The sequence below is a fragment of the Podarcis raffonei genome, chromosome 18 (assembly GCF_027172205.1).
Source record: "Podarcis raffonei isolate rPodRaf1 chromosome 18, rPodRaf1.pri, whole genome shotgun sequence".
NCBI classification, from domain to species: domain Eukaryota; kingdom Metazoa; phylum Chordata; class Lepidosauria; order Squamata; family Lacertidae; genus Podarcis; species Podarcis raffonei.
Genome location: NC_070619.1, coordinates 11,365,039 through 11,383,732, shown reverse-complemented (window position 1 = coordinate 11,383,732; position 18,694 = coordinate 11,365,039). Strand labels below are relative to the sequence as shown.

The 18,694-nt window shown below is 48.8% G+C and overlaps 1 protein-coding gene across 1 annotated transcript in view; it reads right to left on the bottom strand.

Annotated features, from left to right (window-relative positions):
* Positions 1 to 4,055: 4,055 nt before the first annotated feature.
* ATP8B3 (ATPase phospholipid transporting 8B3) overlaps positions 4,056 to 18,694 on the bottom strand; it is a 48,636-nt gene continuing 33,997 nt past the window's right edge. The window contains exons 20-28 of the mRNA XM_053372870.1: positions 18,307 to 18,382; positions 16,839 to 16,980; positions 15,191 to 15,461; positions 13,551 to 13,774; positions 11,812 to 11,895; positions 10,851 to 11,090; positions 9,479 to 9,617; positions 7,490 to 7,620; positions 4,056 to 6,206 (exon numbers count right to left, since the gene is read on the bottom strand). Coding sequence (XP_053228845.1) covers positions 5,949 to 6,206; positions 7,490 to 7,620; positions 9,479 to 9,617; positions 10,851 to 11,090; positions 11,812 to 11,895; positions 13,551 to 13,774; positions 15,191 to 15,461; positions 16,839 to 16,980; positions 18,307 to 18,382 — 1,565 coding nt within the window. The 3' untranslated portion in view covers positions 4,056 to 5,948. The remainder of the gene's footprint in view (positions 6,207 to 7,489; positions 7,621 to 9,478; positions 9,618 to 10,850; positions 11,091 to 11,811; positions 11,896 to 13,550; positions 13,775 to 15,190; positions 15,462 to 16,838; positions 16,981 to 18,306; positions 18,383 to 18,694) is intronic.

Sequence of the window (18,694 nt, the reverse complement as noted above, 5' to 3'; positions counted from 1 at the left end):
TACTCATTCGCTCTTCCTTCTGTGTCTTTGCCATTCTATACTTCGGTTCTTTTCAAGATGTCAGTTTAATCTTTAGCTCTCTTTTTTTTAAAAAAGTCTTATTTGTTGGCACTTTATCCAAAAGAAACCCAAAACCAAAGCACCACCATTATGAGGGGTGGGGCAAATAACAATGTTGCTTGGAGCTGGTTTTCAGCATTCGAGAACCCTGCTTGAAACTTCTCGACCGATTTTTGAAAGGAAACCAAAAAAGGAAAAAAAACTAAGAGAGAGAGAGAAAATAATTCTATTTGTTTTTTTATTTCTATCTGCTGTTCCATGTGTGTTTGTATGTTCCTACAGCTTTTGGGTTCCTTCAATAAATTATTTTTTGGTCATTCAACTAAGCTCCTGCAGTTCACCTGTGTCGTTGACTTTTGCCACTGATGCTATAATAATAATAATAATTTATTCCCTGCCCATCTGGCTGGGTTTCCCCAGCCACTCTGGGCGGCTTCCAGCAAAATATTAAAATACAATAATTCACCAAATATTAAAAGCTTCCCTAAACAGGGCTGCCTTCAGATGTCTCCTAAAAGTCAGATAGTTGTTTATTTGCTTGACATCTGATGGGAGGGCATTCCACAGGGCGGGCGCCACCACCGAGAAGGCCCTCTGCCTGGTTCCCCTGTAACCTCACTTCTCGCAGGGAAGGAACCGCCAGAAGGCCATCAGGAGATGGACCCCGGTGTCCGGGGTGGAGACGCTCCGTCAGGTCTACTGGGCCGAGGCCATTTAGGGCTTTCAAGGTCAGCACCAATACTTTGAATTGTGCCTGGAAACGTACTGGGAGCCAATGTAGATTAGAAACTTCCCCCAAAGTTTCAAACTTTGGAGCAGGGAGAACTGTCCAACCCAGAAACTTGGGGTTGCGTGGCGATACCCGCCCCCTCCCACAGATGGAGTAAATAAAGACACCGGACACCAGAATTAAGGTTAATGGGCGAAAATGGCCACAACTTTATTGATTACAGGTAAGAGCGGTATTGGCTTTTAGGCATTGGCCCTAACAGACTATCCGGTCTAACCGGGAAGGGTTAAGCACCAACAGGGGGAGCCCCCGAGATGCACATCCCTGGGCGCTCCCCAAGGGGTTACCGCTCGGGGGCGCGCTTTAGGCCCTAGCCTCCGTAGGTTTCGGACGAGGCGACACCCCCCGGAGTCCTTTAACGAACTACCCATCAAGCTTTGGGGGAGGTGATGGCGTTCCTCCCCCCCGACTTCATTTGCATAACAATACCCCTGCCAATGCAGCTGCTGCAAGAAAGAAAAGGGGGCGAGGCAGGGCTGCCCTGACCTTAAGTGCACCTGGTAAGCCCGCCCCCAGCGCCAGCCTATTGGCTGGCGGTGAGGGAGATGAATATTGATGAGCTAGGGGAATCCCTGAGTCCCACGGGGCTGACGCCAGCCCCGCGAGATTGTAGTTGGGGGCGTGAGCCCGCAACCCCACCCCCTCTTTATGTCGGGAGTGTCTTTGCGGGCAGAAACTCTATTTCTCTACTTCATTTCCCTTTTAATGAGAAACCGCCCCATTCACCCTTCGCAAACCAAAACAAGGCAGCCGCTTTTGAAATTTGCACTGCTCTGAATTTTGCGATGCAATGTGTAGAAAGACGAATTAATTGGGGGGAAATTGCTGGCACATCTTGTTCGTTGGTTTGCTTATTTACTGCTGGCACATATTATTTGTTTATTTTTAAGTGTGTGGGGGGGTCACTACAGTGGTCCCTTGGTTCTCAAACTTAATCCGTTCCGGAAATTCTGTTCCAAAACCAAAGCGTTCCAAAACCAAGGTGCGCTTTCCCATAGAAAGCAATGCAAAATGGATTAATCCGTTCCTACTTTTAAAAAACAACCCCTAAAACAGCAGTTTGAGGGACACGGGTGGCACTGTGGGTTTGAGCAGTTTGAGATGAATTTTGCTATCTATCGAGACCAGCAATCCATTTAATGAAAGCAGAAAACAATGGACGATCAATCTATGAGGGCAAACTGGGTCCTGCCCCAGCAACCTTTGCCTGACAGCTGTTGTCTGCCGTCTTCCCTGCTGGCAAGCAGTCCGGGGTCTAGCGCCACCTGCTGTCCGGCTCCCTGCCTCCCAGCCCATCAAGGACCAATGAGCACTATCCACCAATGGCAGCTGCCACACTCTCCCTTATCTGTAGATTCATGATGTGAGTTTTATATCTATAATAATAATAATAATAATTTATTATTTATACCCTGCCCATGTGGCTGAGTTTCCCCAGCCACTTTGAGCGGCTCCCAATCAAGTGTTAAAAACAGTACAGTGTTACATATTAAAAACTTCCCTGAACAGGGCTGCCTTCAGATGTCTTCTGAATGTCAGGTAGTTGTTTATCTCTTTGACAGCTGATGGGAGGGCGTTCCACAGGGCTGGCGCCACTACCAAGAAGGCCCTCTGTCTAGTTCCCTGTTGCCTCACTTCTTGCAATGAGGGAACCGCCAGAAGGCCTTCGGCGCTGGACCTCAGTGTCCGGGCAGAACAATGGGGATGGAGACGCTCCTTCAGATATACTGGACCGAGGTCGTTTAGGGCTTTAAAGGTCAGCACCAACACTTTGAATTGTGCTCGGAAACGTACTGGACACCAATGCAGATCTCTCAGAACCGGTGTTATGTGGTTCTGGCGGCCACTCCCAGTCCCCAGTCTAGCTGCCGCATTCTGGATTAATTGCAGTTTCCGGGTCACCTTCAAAGGTAGCCCCACGTAGAGCGCATTGCAGTAGTCCAAGCGGGAGATAACTAGAGCATGCACCACTCTGGCCAGACAGTCTGTGGGCAGGGAGGGTCTTAGCCTGCATACCAGGTGGAGCTGGTAGAGAGCTGCCTTGGATACAGAATTGACCTGTGCCTCCATGGACAGCTGTGAGTCCAAAATGACTCCCAGGCTGCGCACCTGGTCCTTCAGGGGCACAGTGACCCCATTCAGGATGGGGAATCCCCCACACCCACCCGCCCCCGTCCCCCAAAAACAGTCCTTCTGTCTTGTCAGGATTCAACCTCAATCTGTTAGCGGCCATCCACCCTCCAACCGCCTCCAGGCACTCACACAGGACCTTCACCGCCTTCACTCGTTCTGATTTGAAAGAGAGGTAGAGCTGGGTGTCATCTGCATACTGGTGAACACCCAGTCCAAAGCCCCTGATGATCTCTCCCAGCAGCTTCATATAGATGTTAAAAAGCATGGGGGAGAGGACGGAACCCTGAGGCACCCAACAAGTGAGAGCCCAGGGGTCTGAACAATCATCCCCCAACACCACTTTCTGGACACGGCCCAGGAGGAAGGAGCGGAACCACTGTATAACAGTGCCCCCAGCTCCCAGTCCCTCTAGACAGTCATTGGCGGTGTCTGGTGTGCCCTTTCAAACATTGCCAGAGGAGGAATTCTCCTCGCTGCCCAGTAACCCCCCAGAACACTTTCTGCGGACGAAAGATCTGTGGCGCGCAGCCCCAAGAACCAGCCAGAATTGTTATGTTTTCCTTTCCCAAAATCAGTTTTATTTCAAAGTGCTGGAGAGTGCAAAAAAACGGGGGGGGGGGAGAGGAGGGAGTAAGGATGCCTCTGGACAGAACCTCTGTCTGGAGTTGAATCCCTTGTGCATCAGAGATTCTGCTGTGAGGCTTCCCCCCCCAATCCGATAACCTATCAGCCAAACTGCTACAGTCTTGGGAGATTTCGCTCTGTTTCAGTACTGCATCCGTCCAGCAGAGGGCAGTCTTGTGTGCAACAGCCAAGACCAGTTGCGTCGCTTGGGCGCCCTCTAGGGGCTCTTGCCAGTAATGCAGCAGCAATGCACCCTGATTTCATTTAAGAGAATAATAATAAGATTTTTTAAAAAACAAACCACCTTTGTGGAGCTTTGCCAAGCGGGTTACTGCTGGAGGCGGCTTTCCTTCACTAAATAAACTGTTCTTTTTTATTTTTTAAAAAAATGTTCTTTATTTATTTATTTTAAAAAGGCACCTCCTGTTTTTCTTGCAGCCAGAAAACAATGATTGAAAACAACTAATGTTGCAGAGGAAAAGAGCCCCCCTGGAAATTATGATGCGGTGCTTAAAAATACCTTCAAGCACAGCCAGGCACATACAGTGGCGCCCCGCAAGACGAATGCCTCGCAAGACGGAAAACCCGCTAGACGAAAGGGTTTTCCGTTTTGGAGGTGCTTCGCAAAACGAATTTCCTATGGGCTTGCTTCGCAAGACAAAAATGTCTTGCGAGTTCCTGCAGGGTTTTTTTCCTCCCCCCCCCTTTCCCAAGCCGCTAAGCCACTTAACAGCTGATCCGCTAAGCCGCTTAACAGCTGATCACTAAGCCGCTAAGCCGCTTAACAGCTGATCGCTAAGCCCCTTATCAGCTGATCCGCTAAGCCGCTTAACAGCTGATCGCTAAGCCGCTTAACAGCTGATCCGCTAAGCCGCTAAGCCGCTTATCAGCTGATCCACTAAGCCGCTAAGCCGCTTATCAGCTGACCCGCTAAGCCCGCTAAGCTGCTAATAGCGCTAATCCGCTAAGCTGCTAATGGGCTTGCTTTGCAAGACGAAAAAACCGCAAGACGAAGAGAATCGCGGAACGGATTCTTTTCATCTTGAGAGGCATCACTGTATTGAAAGCTGCTGGACATACAAAGCCCAGCTATAGGGGCAGTCTACCTCCAAGCATCAGGTGATGAGGTCCAGCAACTTAGGCAGGCTAGTGGCCCTCGCAGTCCATTTGCGAGCTTCTCCCAGACACCCGGCAGTTTGGAGCCGAACGCTGGATTAGACAGAACTCGGGTCGGATCCATCAGGGCTCTTATTGGGTTAGGAATGACAGCTGGGCTGGACCTCCAAATTCGGAGACAGTCTACCAGCCAGCGACGGCGGCTGTGTGTCAGCTTCGGAGTCCTGGCTGTGCGATTCCCAGAAAAACACTTGGAGTTGGTCATTGTTGAAACAGGGTGCCGGGTTCAAGAGGACCCCGGGAAGTCCATGCTCGTGTTCTTAAGAGGTGTTTTTGGCACAAACATAATTCCTGCGATTCTTGCATTTGCAAGGGGTTGGTCTAGATGCCCTTTGGGGTGTTCTTTCCAACTGTACAATACTTTGATTCTTTGGCTAGAGGATAGAGAGGGGTGTGCGAGGGCTTGCAGAAACTGGCCTACGGGTCGAAGGTTAAAGTTTACATTTGAGGCTCTGTCCACTTGCCTCTAGTTCCGGCCGCTGCTGGTACGTATCCCCTGGAAGGGCGCTCAGAAACAGGGGGGCCAACTTGAATAAAATATTGGGGGGCAGGCAAGCCCCTCCCTGAATAATCAATCACATGATGAGGTGCACACACACCATTTGAATAGCAAGGCACATCAACTTTGCTGGGCCCAGCCTCCTCAAACATTGTTTTTTTTTTGAGGGGGGCAAATATCCATTGGCCCCTAGGAGTTGACCCCTGTGCTCAGAAGTGAATGGGATAAGCCCCACTTTGCTAGAGGGCTCTCCTTTCTGCCGGCGCCTCTGAATTCGGTGCCTCTGAATTAAAAAAACAACCATAAGAATCAGGCACCCGTGGTTGTCGATTGGAATGCTTTCTGAATAAAGTTTCAGAGGGTATTTGCAACGTCGACGTCTTCTTTCACACCACAGTTACGGTGCGAGAGCATAGCAGAGTCACCGCTCAACGTCTGCCGGCGCCCGTGCGAGAACGGCGGCAGTTTCCGCGCAAGGGAACGTCCGGTGTGCCGGGATTCGAACTCAGAGCTGCGATCTCCTGCGGGCTGCGCTTCCAGTCTCGGGAGCCCTCTTCGGATGCCAAGGGGATGGAGATTATCCGACACTGGTCCCTATGGCTACTGGTACACACACACACACACACACACACACACACACACACCAAAGCCTTGTTCTTCTCCTGGTCAACAGAGATGGAATTTCTTCTCATCAGAGGCACCATCTGCAGAGGGGGTGTATTTGGGGCTGCCGCCAAAGCCGTTCAGCTGGCTGCGGACTCGGGGGCCCTTGCTCCGTAGACTAGCACCTCTGGAGATGAGGTATGCGTAACCTTCCTTGTGAGAGAAAGCATAGCTGGAACGTCTCAGGTGCGAGTTCCTTCGGATGTGAGAGGTCAGTTCCACTGCCTTTTGCTTCTCCTGCATGTCCCGGGCTTGCAGCACCTGAAAAGAAAGCAGAAAGCATTATCTTTTTTGCATAACCTTTTTACTGAATTTTCACATTTTGCAAATTCCTTTCACCGACAGTCAGAGCAAATCTCCCGTATCTGTTGACTCCTTGTGCATCCTTCCATCGTATTCTTTTCTTAATATGTACAGTGGTACCTCTAGATACGAACGGGATCCGTTCCAGAGCCCCGTTCGCATCTAGAAGCAAACATAACTAGCGACGGCACGTCTGCGCACGCACACGTCGCTTTTTGCCACTTATGCGCATGCGCATGACGTCATTTTGAGCGTCTGCGCATGCGCAAGTGGCGAAACCCGGAAGTAACGCGCTCCGTTACTTCCGGGTTGCCGCGGAGCGCAACTCAAATGCGCTCAACTCAAAGCGTATTCAACCCGAGGTATGACTGTATTACTTATATTTCTCCCATGATATAACTTGGAAGTCAAACGGAATCCGTTCTGGAAGTCCGTTCGACTTCCAAAATATTCAGAAACCAAAGCACGGCTTCTGATTGGCTGCAGGAAGCTTCTGCAGCCAATCGGAAGCTCCGTTCGGCTTCCAAAAATAGTTCACAAACCAGAACAGTCACTTCTGGGTTTGTGGCATTCAGGAACCAAAACGTTCGAGAACTAAGCTGTTCGAAGACCAAGGTACGGCTGTAATTCTAACTTCTCAATACTGATATTTTCCTCAATCCTCAAACCCACGTATCATAAGTTCGTTTTCTTTTCCACACAAAAAATCTATAAGGAGTTTCCAATCCTTAGTAAATATCGACAATGATTTTTCTCCGATTAAACATGTCAGTTTTGCCATCTCCGCTAAGTCCAATAATTTTAACAACCATCGTAGTTCATAAAGAATCTTTCCATCTTTGTGCAGAGGAAAGTCTCGTCGCTGTGGTCGTGTCTTGAAATAATATTCCACAGTCTGTTTCTAATTGTGTATCCATTATTCCTAGGCAGGAAAAGGTCTGGCTTCAAATGAATGTTAGGCTTTAAAAACCTTCTACATTGATGTATCTGATATTTCTTGACTTTTTTTACAAGTCCACCAAACATGATAAAATGTCCCTTCATATTTTTCACACTTCCAGCAAACAGCTTGATAAGCTCTAAAGAATTGTGCTGGATTTAGATACCATTGGAACATGGTTTTGTGTTGATTTTCTTGAAGGCCATTGAACCCGTCTTCCCAACGCTTTGGTCAAGGGCTCAACGCTTTGGTGCTGTCCTTCAGCACCCAAACTCTGGGGAGACTGCCAAAAAACACTCACCTCCGACATGGTTGTGGGTCCCGCAAAACTCCGCACAAAACGGAAGGTGAGGGAGGGGATCGTGTTCACCACAACGCAGAGCAGGACCACAAAGAGCGACAGTGGGTCTGTCAGCGCATTCTTGGTGGCAGCTGGAGGAGAAAAGAGTGACCCAGTCAGCTCGGGAACATCTGAGGGGTCTTCATATGTTGGGTGGCAAGGCAGCTGAGGAGACTGTGTCTACCCAGCACACACAAAATGCCAATTGCAAAGGAAACTCAAATGGGCCTTTAAAAATATCTCCTAGAAATTGAATTTATACATATATGCAGGCTAGAATCCTCCCTGCCATTCATACATAGGGGTACACGTGAAAAGGATCGCGGGGTTGTAGTAAACCACAAGCTTAACAGTGTGATGCAGCAGCAAAAAAATAGGTAATACTATTCTAGGTTGCATCAACAGATCAAGGAAAGTCATAGTTCCACTCTAATCTGCCTTGGTCAGACCACATCTGAAAACCATGTCCAGTTCTGCATACCACAATTTAAGAAAGCTTTTGATAAGGTAGAATGTGCACAGAGGAATCATGGGACTGTAGAGTTGGGAGGGACCGTGAGGATCATGTAGCCAAATTCCTTGCAGTGCAAGAACCTTTTGCCAAAGAGGGCAGCCAAAATGGAAACCAAGCCTGATGAGGTATGGTCGAAGGAGCTGGGTATATTTAGCCTTGGAAAGCGGAGACTGAGAGGAGATATGACAACCATCTTCGAATATCTCAAGGACTGCCAAATGGAGGATGGAGCAAGGTTGTTTTCTGCTGCCCTGGAGGGTAGCACTCGAACCCATGGCTTCAAGTGATAAGAAAGGAGTTTACGGCTCAATGCCAGGAAGAACTTTCTGGTGGCAAGAGCTGTTTGACAGTGGAACGGACTCCCTTGGAACCGTTCAACAGTTCCTCATCAGGCTTGGTTTCTAGACCAGGGGTCAGCAAACTTTTTCAGCAGGGGGCCGGTCCACTGTCCCTCAGACCTTGTGGGGGGCCAGACTATATTTGGGGGGGGCAATGAATGAATTCCTATGCCCCACAAATAACCCAGAGATGCATTTTAAATAAAAGCACACATTCTACTCATGTAAAAACTCGCTGATTCCCGGATCGTCCGTGGGCTGGATTGAGAAGGCGATTGGGCCAGATCCAGCCCCTGGGCCTGAGTTTGCCTACCTACCCATGTTCTAGACCCTTAATCATCTTGGCTGCCCTCCTCTGCACACGCTCTAGCTTGTCAACACCCTTCCGAAATTGTGGTGCCACGAATTGGACACTGTATTCCAAATGGGGTAAAAGGGTAAAGGGACCCCTGACCGTTAGGTCCGGTCGCGGATGACTCTGGGGTTGTGGCGCTCATCTCGCTTTACTGGCCGAGTGAGCCAGCGTACAGCTTCTGGGTCATCTGGCCAGCATGACTAAGCCGCTTCTGGTGAACCAGAGCAGCGCACGGAAACGCCGTTTACCTTCCCGCCAGAGCGGTACCTATTTATCTACTTGCACTTTGACGTGCTTTCGGACTGCTAGGTTGGCAGGAGCAGGGACCGAGCAACGGGAGCTCACCCCGTCATTGCGGGGATTCGAACCACCGACCTTCTGATCGGCAAGCCCTAGGCTCTGTGGTTTAGACCATAGCGCCACCCTCCAAGTGGGGTATTTCAGTCAATTCATAAAATATAATAATACAACTAGTGGAACTGGAAGGAAACATCTGGTCCAACCTTCTGCAATGCAGGATCTTTTGCCCAACACGGGGCTCTGATTGGCCCTGGCTCCACCTACTGTATGGGCTCCCTGGTTCCTGCCCCACTAGTCCCAACGGGCGCTGGTCCTCGCTGTAGGGCAGGCAGCATGACCCACAAAGATCTGCCCCACCAATACCTCCCTGCTTCCTCCCGTCCCACAATGCATCTGTCGTTTGAGTGTTGTGGAAGTTCCGGGAGAGTTCTGGGAGTTCTTACCTGGAAACTGGAAAGCTACAGGGGCCGTCTTGAAGGCTTGAAAGCTTTGAGTTATATAGGAGAAAAGGCAGTAGAAACCGATGCTGACGACAATAGCCAACACGGTCAAGACGGTCCAGAATTTGACTTCCATCATGCTCTGCCAGGGGAGATACAGAATTATTATTATTATTATTATTATTATTATTATTATTATTATTTTACCAACACCCAAAACACAAACAGTGAAAACAAACAGTGAAACCGCCCCAGGCAGCTGATACATTGGGTATACATAATCAATAATAACATATTCAAATCAACCATATGTACGATTCTATATACCTTAACACTTCTCCCTCCACAAGGTTTTAGGTTTTAACATTCTCCCAGATTGTTCAAACCTGCTCAAATAATTCAATATCTTCTCAAACCAATCCTCCTCCTTCCTCACTGACCTTAAACCCTTTCATTCTGTGTATCTTCACAGTTAGATATTCTAAAATTATAAAATTATTCAGTTTTTTCCTCCATTGGTTCCCCCCTAGTTCTTCTGGATTTTTCCAATTACTCGCTATAACCTGTCTGGCTGCAATTATCATCAATTTTACCCACTTACATTCCTCTTTTGTTTCTAACTCAGTCATAGCTGTCAACGTTTCCCCTTTTTTAAGGGAAATTCCCTTATTCCGAATAGGATTCCTCGCAAGAAAAGGGAATGTGGATCCTTATATTACCCTACAGGTTGCTAAATTCCTAACAGCCGTCCTCTCGTACAAGAGACGGAATGGAATGTTAGCTGATTATTGATAGTTATAAGAATTTTCTATAATGACATCAGATATTGATTTTAGTGTAGTGCCTAAAAATTTTTAATCTTAATCTTAAACTTTTTTTTTATGAACGGCTAATATCTGTCCTTGTGAGTAGTGAACTGTGTTATACTACTTGAGGTTTGTACGAGTCCGCTGTTTTATTTGATTTGTTTTGTTGTGTTATGTTTCATGATGGGCGTAAAGCCGAATAAACATTTTGATTGAAGGGAAAACTGGACAGCTATGATCAGTGCTTCTCAGGGTAATAAGAACCATTCATTTAGATATTCCCACCTTCCTACCCACATTTCCCGATATTTCTATACCAATCTTTTTCCAGAATTTCTTAACTAACGGACAACCCCACCACATATGACTGTAAGTTCCCATCACTCCACATTTCCAAGGGGAGATACAGAAAGGAAGTTCAGTGAAGCAAACTGCTTTGACAAATCTGCAGCCACAGGGACGTTGCTCAGCACCAGGGTGGATTTGATTTAAATCACAATTTAAATCACCGATCACATCCAACACGCACAAACACACACACGGGCACTCCCCACCCACCCCAAACTCACCTCGGCAATGACGGTTAATATTGCAGCGGTTGCTATTACCATGGCAAAGGACTGGTAGTCGCCGACGACGTGGGTGCCAGAATGGTCTCCCATGGCCCAAAGAGTGATGAAGAAGTTCGCCAAGGAGACGAAGGAGCCATGAACGAAGCAGAGGCAGAAGATTCGGAAATTGAAAAAGCGGTCTTTCTGACCTGCTTTGTAGAGCTCGGGGAATTGCAAACTTTTCTTGGCACTCACGTCCTGAATGAAAGGAGGAGGGAAAGAGAGAGGGGTCGATTATTTTTATTGTTGGTATTGTTAAGAGTTTTTTTTGGGGGGGCAACCCTAAACCCTAGAAGACATCTGAAGTTTAGGGAAGTTTTTAATGTTTGATGTTGTACAGTGGTACCTCGGGTTAAGTACTTAATTCGATCCGGAGGTCCGTTCTTAACCTGAAACTGTGCTTAACCTGAAGCACCACTTTAGCTAATGGGGCCTCCCGCTGCCGCCGTGCTGCTGGAGCACAATTTCTGTTCTCATCCTGAAGCAAAGTACTTAACCCGAGGTAATATTTCTGGGTTAGCGGAGTCTGTAACCTGAAGCGTATGTAACCTGAGGTACCACTGTATTGTGTTTTTAATATTCTGTTGGGAGCTGCCCAGAGTGGCTGGAGAAACCCAGCCAGATGGGTGGGGTATAAATAATAAATTATTATTGTTATTGTTATTACATTGCACTGGTCTCTGAATACTCCCTGTGGGATCAGCAGCATGATGTCTCTGAACGCCAATTGCTGGGGGGTCACTGCTTGGGATAGGGCTGGTGGTTTCGTGCCACAGGCATCCGGTTGGTTGCTATGGCAACAGGATGCAGAATTGGATGGACCACACCCGTCCAAGGGCAGAGCTCTCCTTGTGTAATGGAGGAGAATGGGATGAGTGGGTGTGGGTAGCAAACGCATCTACGGAAATGGCGGACTTACCTGTTCAAACAAGCCCATGCACAACACGGGGTACGAAGTGTAGAAGACATTGTAGAGGGCAAGGAACCAGCCCTCCAGCAGAGGCTGAGGTGGAAGAGCAAAACCAGAGAAGATTAGATAGGTTTCCTTCACATAACTTGCAACCGGTGTTAGGAACCTATGACCCTATGTCATTGGATTACAACTCCTATCATCCGGCCCAGGCCAGCTGCTGAGACCTACAGTCCAGTGACACTTGGAGGTTCACTGATGTTCACCATCCCTGAACCAAGAAGAGGCATCCCTTCGTTCAGGAATGAATGCCTCTTATGAACTGAGGCCGCCTTTCACCTCTTGAATGCAGTAAGGAATGAGACCTTCTCATAGCAAGGATGGGGGACATCAGTGACCCTGCAGGTGTTGTCAGACTACAACTCCCATCATTCCCGACCACTTCTGGCTTAAAAGGTATATGCATTTTATGGAGAACACGCTACCTTATCAATTTACCTTTTCTCTCACCCCATCTCTGTTTCTCTTTCATTCCCTCCCTCCCCTCTTTCACACACATAAGTACACAGCTAGAAAAAGAGAGCATCACCTTGCACCACCATTTATGAATCAGGTACCATTTCCCTCCCATGATGCCCTCAAATAGTGCTTGACTTGCACAGTTGGGCGGGGGGGGGGAATGGTTATCAATCATCATCACTTTCTTATTATTATTTATACCCCATAGTTGCTGCTGGTTTTGCCACGAGCAGGGGCAACAACAGTTAAAGAATACTACACTTGATCTTAGCCAAAAGGCCGAGACGCGATTAACAACAGTTAAAGAATAAAACAAAACAAAAACACAGGACTCGAACCCGGGATCTCCCGCCTCACAGGTTGTCATGCACAGTACCATATCACCTCGGAAGCGAACAAAATGGCAGAATGAAAGGGTACGAACTACAGGGAGAGGGCAGAGGGGAACCCCTTAAAATTCACATGGAGTGCATAGTTTAAACTATGGAACTCACCACCACAAGAGGCAGCGATGACTGCCAACTTAGATAGCTTAAAAAGAGGATTAAACAAATTTGTGGAGGTGGAGAAGTCAATCAATGGTTATTCATCAAGTTGGCTATGCTCTGCCTCTGCAGTCAGAGACAACAACACACCACTTGCTAGAAGCTGAAAGAGTGCACAGGAGATAACTTTTGTATTCGGAGCCCATAGCTGTCAACTTACAGATTTGAAAATAAGGGATCAGCAGCCAAAATAAGGGATTTTAGTCACCCAGCCAGCAGCCAAACGAAGCCTCAAGCGGTGGTTCCCACAGCGCAGCAACCCAGCAAAGGGGATGCAGCAAGGGAAACCACCGTCCCCTCTCCGCTGGGAAGCGCTGAGCAAAGGCGAGTCCCCAGGCAACGCAGCCGATTTGATCGGCACAAGGCATGCAAGCTCCACCCCCCAGTCGTTCTTAGACTCCTTATTGGGTGAGCAACGCAGCCAAGCAACCCAGTTGGAGCCTCCCTCCTCCTTGGCCGGCAGGGAGGGAGGGAGAGGAGCTGCTTCCTTTGAAACCCGGGAAATTTAAGGGACATCATCAATAAGGGACAGCAGCGGGACACGGCGCTGGGATAAGGGACTTTCCCGCCAAATAAGGGACGGTTGACAGCTATGTCGGAGCCTGAGATCATCCTACAGGTATCTGATGGGCCAGTGTGAGATGAGGATGCTAGATGAGCCCCTTGGGCCCTATCCCTTCTTACCTGCGCTGTGAAGCCACTGTAGAAAGCAAACCAGATCTGCACCATCATGCCGGCGAAGGTCTTGTAGAAGAAGTAGCGCAGGAACTTGCAGATGCGGAGGTAGGACCACCGGCCGTGGACAAAGAGGAGTCGTTCCAGGTAGCGGAACTGAGCCAGGGCATAATCGCTGCACTGAACAGCCTGCATCCCTTCCTGTCCGCTGATCCCGACCCCAATGTCGGCAGCTGGAGAGAAAAAAGGCAATCGATAAGGTAAGTGGTTTTCGACTCGTGTGCCATGGTTTGTCATGGCTGCTTTAGCGGAGATTCCTGCATTGCAGCTAAAGACCTAGAACAGGCACCTCCCACTCAGCCCTCCAGATGTTTTGGGACTACAATTCCCATCATCCCTGACCACTGGTCCTGTTAGCTAGGGGTGATGGGAGTTGCGTAGCGAGTTCCCACCTCCCCCCAATGGAAATAAAGACACGGGACAACATTGTATTAGGTTAATGGGCTAAAATTGGCCACAACCTTATTGGTTACAGGTAAGAGCGGTATTGGCTTAGGCATTGGTCCTATCAGACTATCCGGCTTCAGTCTGCTTGCATGAAGACCGGGAAGGGTTAACACCAGCAGGGGGAGCCCTGCTGATGCACATCAACTAGGTACTCCCCCGGGGTCACCGCTCGGGGGGGGAGCTTTAGGCCCTGACCTCCATAGGCTTTGGACGAGGCAACGCCCCTTGGAATGCTTTACCGGACTACCCTTCAGTATATGGGGGAGGCGATGGTGCTCCTCCTGCCCAACTCATCTACATAACAATACCCCTACCAATGCCTAACTGCCAAAACCAAAGGAGTTGTGATGATTTGCTACGAGGTAGGGACGCGGGTGGCGCTGTGGGTTAAACCACAGAGCCTAGGACTTGCCAATCAGAAGGTCGGCGGTTCGAATCCCCGCAATGACGGGGTGAGCTCCCGTTGCTCGGTCCCTGCTCCTGCCAGCCTAGCAGTTCAAGTGCAAGTAGATAAATAGGTACTGCTCTGGAGGGAAGGTAAACGGCGTTTTGGTGCGCTGCTCTGGTTCGCCAGAAGCGGCTTCGTCCTGCTGGCCACATGGCCCAGAAGCTGTACGCCGGCTCCCTCAGCCAATAAAGCGAGATGAGCGCCGCAACCCTAGAGTCAGCCATGACTGGACCTAACGGTCAGGGGTCCCTTGACCTTTACCTAGGCAAAAAACCAAATGGCCAGTGCCAATTTGCCAAGTGGAAAAAATTCCTACCAGGCCCCTTGACGGCGACCAACCGAGGTCCATAGCAAGGTCAGAAGGGGAACCTTAGAGGGCGGGCGGGTGGGAAACAACAGCAGCTGCGCAGGCAAAACAGGGAGATCCCGGGGTCGCGCTTGCCTTAAGTGAGGCAAGCCACACACCCCGAGCCAGCCGATTGGCTGGCTCAGGGGATGACATGGCCTGAGGATTCCCCTGATCGCGCGGGGACTGGAGACCAGCCTCCGTGCGCGTGTTGGGGTGTGAAGCCCGCCACCCCACCTCCTCCTGATGTCAGAAGTGGCTTTGTAGTCCCAAAACATCTGGAGGGCCAAGTCTGGGGATGCCTGACCTAGAAGCTCGGCTTCTCGGGCCCCTGGGAACAGGCCTCACTTTTAATCATGTTGACGTCATTGGCCCCATCTCCAATGGCCAAGGAGATGGCTTTCTTGTGGCGCTTGACCATCTGAACGATGAGGGCTTTCTGCTTGGGAGTCACCCTGCAGCAAATCACGGCCTGGCAGGTGGTGGCCAGTTCCACAAAGGCTTTTTCCATCGCATTCTCCTGGTCCTTCTTGGTTCTGTCGCGGCAGCAGCCTAAGCGCTGGCGCCAGCTCAGGTTCTGCTCCTCCGTGGTCGATCCCTCTGTGTGGAAGATTTTATCCTGGGAGGAAAATGAGGAGACACCCAATCGGATGGTCTTTACAGTGGTACCTCAGATTACATACGCTTCAGGTTGCATATGCTTCAGGTTACAGACTCCGCTAACCCAGAAATAGTGCTTCAGGTTAAGAACTCTGCTTCAGGATGAGAACAAAAATCATGCGGCGGCTGCACCGCTAAAGTGGTGCTTCAGGTTAAGAACAGTTTCAGGTTAAGAACGGACCTCCGGAACGAATTAAGTACTTAACCAGAGGTACCACTGTATTTGTTAAGAGATCATCCCAAATTCTCGGTTCCTGTCACGGATGAATTGCCACTTGGGATAGGAACCATGTATCACATGTGGTGGGAGTGTGTGCACATCAAACAATTTTGGAGGGACGTTCAAGAGGAACTTTAAAAAATGCTTAATAATGCTTAATAATAAATAATAATAATAATAATAATAATAATAATAATAATAATAATAATAATTTATTTATACCCCGCCCATCTGGCTGAGTTTCCCCAGCCACTCTGGGCGGCTCCCAATCAAATGTTAAAAACAGTACAGCATTAAATATTAAAAACTTCCCCATAGAGGGCTGCCTTCAGATGTCTTTTAAGGATAGGATAGCTGCTTATTTCCTTCACATCTGAAGGGAGGGTGTTCCACAGGGTGGGTGCCGCCACCAAGAAGGCCCTCTGCCTGGTTCCCTGTACCCTCACTTCTCGCAATGAGGGAACTGCCAGATGGCCCTCGGCGCTGGACCTCAGTGTCCGGGGTGGACGATGGGGGTGAAGACGCTCCTTCAGGTATACAGGGCTGAGGCCGTTTAGGGCTTTCAAGGTCAGCACCAACACTTTGAATTGTGCTCAGAAACGTACTGGGAGCCAATGCAGATCTCTCAGGACCGGTGTTATGTGGTCCCGGCAGCCACTTGCAGTCCCCAGTCTAGCTGCCGCATTCTGGATTAATTGCAGTTTCCAGCTCACCTTCAAAGGTAGCCCCACGTAGAGCGCATGGCAGTAGTCCAAGCGGGAGATAACTCTGGCAAGACAGTCTGCGGGCAGGGAGGGTCTCAGCCTATCATGGTTCCATGGATAGGAACCATGTGTCATATGTGGTGGGAGTGTGTGCATATCAAACAATTTTGGAGGGACATTCAAGAGGAACTTTAAAAAATGCTTAAAATATCATGTAATAAAAAACCAGGTGTCAAAACTACGCTGGCTAGAAAGAAGCACTGGTTCAGTGTGTCTGCTTTGAAAGAGGCTAAACTGCCTGGAGGATATTTGGGGGGGGGTGGAATGGGCTGCAAAAATACTTTCCATTTCTAGATTTTAAGTCTGGGAAGGAAGGAAGAAGGGTCCAGCAAAAATATACGATATCTCTTACCAGGAAGTCTCCGGTGACCACCAATGCTTTTTTGCCATGCGGCAGGGAGGCCGGGAAAGATAGAAATGACTTTTCTTTGCAGAGGCCTTCTCCACTACTAGCTAAGCTGCTGTTGCTGTACCAGCCTGGCTCCAGGATCTCGCTGCAAAACAAGGTGGATGGTTGAAGGGCCAAAACAGAAACACTGACACACAGCTTCATATAACCAACATACTTAAGTCTGATTAGTAATAATAATAATAATAATAATAATTTATTATTTATACCCCACCCATCTGGCTGGGTTTCCCCAGCCACTCTGGGCGGCTTCCAGCAAAACACTAAAATACAACAACCTATTAAACATTAAAAGCTTCCCTGAACAGGGCTGCCTTCAGATGTCTTCTAAAAGTTTGGTAGTTGTTGTTCTCTTTGACATCTGGTGGGAGGGCGTTCCACAGGGAGGGCACCACTACCGAGAAGGCCCTCTGCCTGGTTCCCTGTAACTTGGCTTCTCACAGGGAGGGAACCGCCAGAAGGCCCTCGACGCTGGACCTCAGTGTCCGGGCAGAACGATGGAGGTGGAGACGCTCCTTCAGGTCTACAGGGCCATTTAGGGCTTTCAAGGTCAGCACCAACACTTTGAATTGTGCTCGGAAACGTACTGGGAGCCAGTGTAGGTCTTTCAAGACTGGTGTTAATGCATGAAGGGGTTAATACCATAGAGTAAGCTGGCCTGCCAGGCTTAGCTCACTTGGGGAGGGACTAGGTAACCAAGCCTTTGATCCCTCTGTCTACCTGAGAAGCTCAACATGTGAGGTGGCTAAGCTGGTTGCTCCCTTGGGTTCCTATAAAGTGGTACATCCGTTCTCAAACGAAATCCATTCCAGAAGCCCGTTTGGCTTCCGAAACATTCGAAAACCGAGGCGAGGCTTCCCATTGGTTGCAAGAGCTTCTTGCACTCAGCGGAAGCCGCGTAGCACATTTCGATTCCGAAAAACATTTGAAAACAGAAGCATTTACTTCCAGGTTTTTGGTGTTTGGAAGTCAAAACGTACGACATCAGAGGCTTTCAGGAACTGAGTAATTGAGGAACTTCCATCCCTTTGCAACTAAGCCAAGTTTTACTGCTTGTGCAACTTTTTCCAAACGCTGCGTGGAACAGCACATGACTCGGACCTTTGAAGCACTTGTAAGTAAACCATGGGTTCAGGTTACAAGACTCAATATCAGGAAGAACTTTCTGACAGAGCTGTTCAACGGTGGAATGGTCTCCCTCGGTCTCTAAAATTCTATGATCCTCTTATTTAACTAACCAAACATGTTATATATATGCTAGGAGAAGTGGGAAACTTTGGGAGAGAGGGCATATTTCGAAGGTCTAACAGCCTGCACTTCCACTGCATGTTTTGTGATTTTCAATCTCTGCTGGGGGCTCTCCCACCAGGGAACACTTGCCCCAAGCCTAGAGCTCAGCAGACACTCATACCTGATTTCGCTCTCCTCCAGAATAGTCATGTCGTCCGTGAGAAGTCGACAGGCAAAGCCAATGTTGACAGCAGTCTCTTTAAACACAAGGAAAGAGCAAAAATGAGACGAGGGTTCCCTGACAAGATGTGCCAACAACCACGGCCACTTTTATATACAGTGGTACCTCGGGTTACAAACACTTTAGGTTACAGACTCCGCTAACCCAGAAGTAGTACCTCGGGTCAAGAACTTTACCTCAGGATGGGAACAGAAATTGCGCTGCAGCGGGAGGCCCCATTAGCTAAAGCGGTACCTCAGGTTAAGAACGGTTTCAGGTTAAGAACGGATCTCCGGAACGAATTAAGTTCGTAACCAGAGGTACCACTGTAATAATAATAATAATTTAT